The 6,948-nt window shown below is 38.0% G+C and overlaps 1 protein-coding gene across 1 annotated transcript; it reads left to right on the top strand.

Annotated features, from left to right (window-relative positions):
- The first annotated feature begins 2,140 nt into the window (after positions 1 to 2,140).
- Positions 2,141 to 3,368, top strand: LOC149163172 (uncharacterized). Its single transcript, XM_089437553.1, has 2 exons — positions 2,141 to 2,466; positions 2,561 to 3,368. The coding sequence occupies exons 1-2, from the start codon at positions 2,281 to 2,283 to the stop codon at positions 3,092 to 3,094; spliced, it is 720 nt and encodes a 239-aa protein (XP_089293679.1). The 5' UTR covers positions 2,141 to 2,280; the 3' UTR covers positions 3,095 to 3,368.
- Positions 3,369 to 6,948: the final 3,580 nt, after the last annotated feature.

Raw genomic sequence — 6,948 nt, 5'->3', positions numbered from 1 at the left:
GAGAGAGTTTAAACAATAATGTTTATCGTTGGGTGGAACATTTGAGGTTTGCAACTAGTTGATGCTTTTGTTTAAGTGCTCAATAATATGCTCTTCTAAAGTGCATAATGTGTATTTATATCTGCTTAATTCTTTTATGATGTGCATGTTTGTAATTATGAATGGTCTAATGAGGCATTCATTGTGTTAGGATTGCATAAGTGTATCAAATGCAAAATATAGTTCAAAATGGTATTGGAGCCCTATTTGGGCATAATTACTCATGGTATTAGAAAATTACTTAGCCAAGTTTAAATAATTTTGAAAATATAATACTTACATCGTTAGAATTATAGTATTGTGGCCCAAAGGTGGGGTTTCAACACATTACAATTTGTTACGTAGGGGACTAAAGGGGTTCATAATATGTGCATAAGGATCACATCCTCAAGTGCCATAATTTTGACCACTACTTCAAGGTATCCCCATATATACTTTAAAATTAGTAGGGATGTAACCCTCATTAACAGCACGAAACCCTTGATTCCTACCATTTGTCCTAAGGCTCTTGTGCGACTTGGAATTTAGTATGTTTTAGTGATAGCACATGATTAAGATTGGGTTCATAATATGAACACAAGGTATTCCCAGCCCAATGTTATACAGTTGACCCTACCTTCATGTTCTCCCATTGCTATCTTAAGGTGTTGAGTGAAGCTTATGGGGAGATAACCTTGATTGACAATTCCATGGCAAGTCTTAAGGAGAAGATGGATTGGGTTTGGGTCTTGTAATATGTTCAATGGAGACCTCAACCTCTCATGACAATGGTTTGACTTTAATTTCCAAGTATCTTTATGACCACCTCGTGGGGGGGGGGAGGAACCTCTATTAGTGTTGTGAAACTCCTTGTTCCTCATTATCAATACCAAACCTGTTGGGCAAATATTCAATATAGCCTGGACTAACAATTATGAAGCTTAATCCTGATGTAAAAAAGAACATAATAATATAAACCTTAGTTATAATATCTTGTAAATGTGGGGATGACACTAAACTATTATGTAATTGTAGACGATTTCTTTATTAGTAAAGTTTGAAGGAGGTCAAAGTTAATTACATCAAGAGAAACAATGTGCTCGTACAACTTGGAGTGGGAGAGATTTTTCTTAATAATATAACACTTGATGCAATTTGAATTAAAAAACATCTAATACATCTAAAACTCGATGCAAAACAACAAAACATATTTAGTAGATCTAAAACTTCCATTTCAATAATGTTGTATTTCCTATACATACTAGACTTATCAACAATATCAACAATAAAAGCAACAAAAACATATTTAGTAGATCTAGAACTTCCATTTCAATAATGTTGTATTTCCTATACATACTAGACTTATCAACAATATCAACAATAAAAGCAACTGCTTTTCAAAGTTAGAAATTGAGAGTGTCAAAATTTATACATGATTCATGAGAATATTAACTATATATTAAATATGCACATACATTGAAAATTACAATGTCACAACTTATGTTTTATGATTTAATCACCTGTGCTTGAAGAAAGACCTTAGATTGAGAAAAAAATACTCACCTCTTCATAGTTTTTCTCCAAAATAATGCACAAGCAACTCTTGACTTCATTCTTTAGTATTCAATCGCACGTCTTAGGGCACATCCATTGTCGAAAACTCATATAATGCATATGATATGCCACCTTATAGAGCACAAGGGAAGCTCATAGACATGTGTGACTTCATAGCCTGAAAAACCAGCGAGAACCCATAGAAACACAAGAAAAAATATATGGAAGGGGAGCCAAAACTTGTGAGCTCAAAGACCAGAGAAATAATGAAGAAAATGGATAGAAGACGAGGGAGATCTAATGCTCTAAACAGGATTGGAAAACACAAGCGTTACTCACCACATTAATGAAACTTCGTTAAACGAGAGCCGTCGATAAGAGCCGATCGAATGGGTCCAAAGAAAAGTCATTATCGGGAATCAATCCGAGGCAAGGCATCCGGGTCAATCCCATCCGTCCACTAAACCCTGTCCAACAACCAGGAGCCGTCGATGAGCCACAGCGAGAACGTCCCTGACAGCACGAGTATCTAAATAGCCTGTGCTTCTCTCTCATCTACCAGCAAGATCTCATCGTGTTTCTCAATTCCATCCCTGCGATCGCTGATTTTAGCAATCTTGCGATTGAATTCAGTTCCTGCAATCAGAAGCGAATTTATTTTCCGCTGTGAAAATCGAGCTGTTGTGTCGTGTAATTTCACAATAATCAATGGCTTCCGCCGAAGTTGCTGCAGAGCCGGTCGCTGCCGAGCCCGCGAAGAATGAAGATCCCAAACCTGCAGAAGAGAAGCCTGCCAAGGCATCGAAGGAAAAGAAGGCGAAAACTCCAAAGGAGAAGAAGCCAAAGTCCGCCAAGGGTTCGAAACCCCCGCCTGCACACCCCCCTTATTTCCAGGTACTTCGCAACACGCCTTTGATTTATCGAATAGTTTGGCTTTTACACCGTCTTTTCTACGGATTTACAGTTTTGTTCGGTGCTTTATTTGCAGATGGTTACTGAAGCAATTACGGCCCTGAAGGAGCGTGGGGGGTCCAGCACTTACGCAATCGCCAAATTTATTGGCGATAAGTACAAATCTGATCTGCCTCCCACATTTAAGAAGAAGCTCAATGTGCAGCTCCGGAATTTGTCGAGTTCTGGCAAGATAACCAAAGTGAAGGGCTCTTACAAGCTCGCCGAGAAAGAAAAGAAGCTTGACGCTCCCAAGCCCAAGCCGGAGAAGAAGAAGCCAGCCGCCAAGAAACCTAAAGCACCTGCGGCTAAAGCTCCCGCAAAGCCCCCTTCTAAGCCCGCGGCTTCAAAGAAGCCAGAGAAGCCCGCTGCTCCAAAGAAGGCGGCAAAGCCCGCAGCTCCAAAGGCAAAGCCCGCGGCCGCCAAGGCCAAGAAACCAGCAGCGGCCGCTAAGCCGGCTACCCCAAAGAGGTCTTCTGCAAGAACGGCGGCGAAGCCGGCAGCTCCCAAGGCTGTGAAGAAGCCCACGCCCAAGAAAGCAGGCGGTGCTGCAAAGAAAGCTAAGAAATGAGAACTTGTTTAGGGCCTTTTCTACCAAAATCAGATGTACAATATTATTATTACCGCCACTATCATCTTTAATGTCTGTTTTTGGTCAAGGGTTTTATATTTTAACCTCTCTCCCAAATTCTGGTTGTGCTCCGTCACTCTTCTACGAAGTTGAAATCTTGGAAAGAAAACAGCAAATAATCCATGAGTGGACATGTTTGCTTGCTCTGGACTGTAAAAATATTCTCTTTGCTTTGAATGCATGCGGAAGGTTTGAGATTTGTACGTTTTGATGATATCCCTGTTAAATCTGGTTTCATTATATGGTCCGTTTGAGGTTTTCATTTCATTAAACAAAATATTTACGTGAAGCCGAGAGATTGATTCTGGAAATGGAAGAGCTTCATTTTGTGAAAGAAAATATTTAAAGGAAGCCGAGAAATTGATTCTGGAAATGGTAGAGTGCTGTAAAAAATTAATGGAGTGATTAATTAGCTATACCTGTAAAAATGTCGCAGGTTTGAAATTTGCACGTTGTGATCTCCGATTCAATATCCATACTGAATTTTACAATATGAGGAGAAATTTTCTTGAACATGAATGAAAGGATTGGTCGGCTGTACCTCTGAGGTACATGGAACATAAAAAGATTATTATGATAATCGTTTGTCTATTTATTTATTTGTTTTTGAATATTTGGGCCATTTATATGGTTTTTCATTATTTTAATATGCCTATTTTAAACGCTTACGGCTTAATTACTTTTTAATAGTATGATTTTTCAATCATTAGGCATGGCATAGGCGTACTACTTACTCAAAATTCATTTGGAATGAGATTTTCTTGTAATGAGCTCAATTTCCCATGATGGGAAAATGAGTTACATATTTCAAATCTATAAAGCGGATTTCATATCTAATGTATTTTTTATTCCCGATTTATTTGGAGGGTGATTTTTTATTTTATTTTTGATTAAAGTTTAATCATATTAAATGGTTACTTAAATTTGCTCACATCCCTGGTAATTAGGGAACTTTGATGCGAACTTTTAGATTTTTGGGATATTTCAACATGATTTTGGACAAGGGTGAAGGCAAAGATAGAATGCTTAGTATTTTTGGGATATTTCAACATGATTTTGGACAAGGGTGAAGGCAAAGATAGAATGCTTAGTATTTATTTATACGTTGGCGTTATATGTTTTTAATACAATGTTGCTCTTTTTGTAAAGGGTAATGTTCCCCTCTAGTATTTATTTATACATTGGCCATGTATGTTTTTAATACAATGTTGCTCTTTTTGTAAAGGTTATTGTTCCCTTCTTTTGTGATGATTGTTGTTATTTATGGATAAGGTATCCATTTTCTTTTTGTAAAGGGTGTTACTTTTTCATAAGGTATCAATGCTCTTTTTATAAATGGTGTTGTAGTTCCCTTCTTTTTGTGAACGGTATTGTTATTTATGGTTAAGGTATCCAAATTGTTTGAGCACAACCATAGGGTAAATACAACCATTAATGTTTAGTGAAGTTGAGCTCATCATTTACAAATCTTTCAAATGATTTTAACTTTTAACAATTGCTTACCATTCTTGAATTAATAAATTACAAACTCATGGTTTTAGAATGAGTATAGGCCTACAAGTATGGTATTTATTAAGTGTGACTCCTTAAAGATGGAGGGTGCCCATGGATTAAAAAAAGTGAATTCTTAAGTTTTTGATAATATTTTCAAAAGAGATCTGAATGGAAGTGTATATAATCAAAAGTGATTTGTTCAACAAGAGATTATAATAAAGATGTTTCTAGATTTGGGCCAAAACCATGAGGAGTTTGAGCATGAGAAAATTTGAGGTGATAGATGATATTGTGGCAAATCCAATGCTTCTAAAATCACTCAAATCGGAGCTCTAGAACTTGAGATATGGATTTTTGAAGTTGTTAATTAATTTTTACAAAGTCTTGTCATGTAGGCTTAAGGAGAATTTGTTTAATAAACATGACTTTTCACTAATTTGAGTAGCTTTTGTATTTGGTATAAATATAAGCTGATGTGAGTGTTATTTCCTTATCGAAATGTGCATCCATTCTTGTGATATACATCTTTGAGGCAATGTTGATTTTGGAGGACAGGATGTGGAGGTTAAGGGCAATTTTGGCCTTGTTTTACCTTCATTACATGTTTGAATTAATCACAAAGGGAGTCACATTATTTAAGCGTAGTTTTGGGTGGTGTATAGGCCTAATCCTTGTGGTATCTTTCTCCCACAAGTGAGTTGTAGCTAGGAGTTGTTATAGCTTAGCTATAGGCCTAAAGAACATTGTTTAGGAGGTTGAGGTACAAAAGAGAGACATGTGCAGGTTGACATGTGAATTGGAGGTTGTAGGGCAATGTTTGGAGGCTTAGAAGGTGGATAAAACACCAATGTAGGAGAAGATACATGTTTGGGAGAAGGTTGCATTGTTTGGGAGGTTTGGAAGTGAAGAAAAGTGGGTTGTAGTAGGTAGCTAGGAAACCCTAACTAATGACAAGTGCAGAGAAGAAACACCAACCCTTGAGTTAGTAGAGGTATGTATTTGTTTAGTTTTGGATGGTAGTTGGATGGTCCATGTGTGGACAAAATTATTGCAGCTTATAAGTGTCATGTGTTAAGGTCAACTTGGGCAGTGGGAGACCTCACTTATGAGCATAACTTATAGTGAAGTGTTGGGTGCCATTGGTCTGGTGGAGGGTAGCATGTTGGTTATCGAAAGTAGCTTTAGACAAGAAATTTTGAAGTGACAAAGAAAATTGAAGGTTGAGTGAAGTTTGATGCTTAATGTCACTTCATTCAAAATGGAGACAAGATGAGTGATGCAGGGCCATGATGTATTGTTTGTACCATGCCTCATATATAGCGTGATTTTTGTTTTGATGATCGAGAATAAGGGGTTTGAGGTCTTGTTCTAGGATGGGAAGGCAAGACTTACGCTTCGATGGGATTGCGCTTGGAGTTAGAGTGCATGGTGTATACAAGTTGACGGGAAAGCCTATGGATCACGGGAAGAAGTAGGTGGAGTAGGGGCACGCTTCAAAGGAGCAGGCACAGGGTTCCAAGAAAGTCTAGGTTTTAGAGGTTCAGAGGGAGTAAAGTTCTAGCGAGAGCTTGCAGATTTAGAGGGACACTTTGCAACCCAAGAAGAGCGCGTGGTCAATGGGGAGAAAGGGTGCTTCCACATTTGGCAAGAAGGAATCATGGAGGGATTGGAAAGTGATACAAGAGAAGAAGCAAGATGCTTTTAGTGATAATGACACTTCCAAGAGGCGTAGTTCATGCTATGGAGATCACTGTAGTGGTGAGCGCTAAGAGTTGGGTGAGTGTTGCACGTAGTGATGATGGTGTTGAGTTATTTTATAGTCTTGGAAGTACCTCCCTCGCTAAGAGGGAGTGTTGATTTTTGAGTAGCTTGGGAGGTACTTTGAGCCTTAGGGTTTGTGATTTGGATGACAAAGCGCCACAACAGTCACTTGTGGGCTTGGAAACCAAGCTTGGAGTTTTTCACCCATCGAGATTTAGGCCAAAACCATGAGGAGTTTTGAGCATGAGAAATTTGAGGTGATAGAGGATAAAGTGGCGAATCCAATGATTTGAAGATCACTCAAATCAAAGCTCTAGAACTTGAGATATGAATTTTTGAAATTGTCAATTAATTTTTGGACAATCAAGTCATGTAGGCTTGAGGAGAATTCGTCCAATAGACATGACTCTTCACTAATTCGAGTAGCCCTTGTATTTGGTATAAATATAAGGTGATGTGAGTGTTATTTCCTCATCCAAATGTGCATCCATTCTTGTGATATACATTTATGAGGCAATGTTGATTTTGGAGGATAGGAC

Source organism: Pinus tabuliformis, chromosome 5_2 (assembly GCF_031772625.1).
Source record: "Pinus tabuliformis cultivar Carrire ecotype Pingquan chromosome 5_2, CPIR1, whole genome shotgun sequence".
NCBI lineage: Eukaryota > Viridiplantae > Streptophyta > Pinopsida > Pinales > Pinaceae > Pinus > Pinus tabuliformis.
The sequence above is the reverse complement of the archived record's forward strand: the minus strand, read 5'-3'. Positions and strand labels throughout refer to the sequence as shown.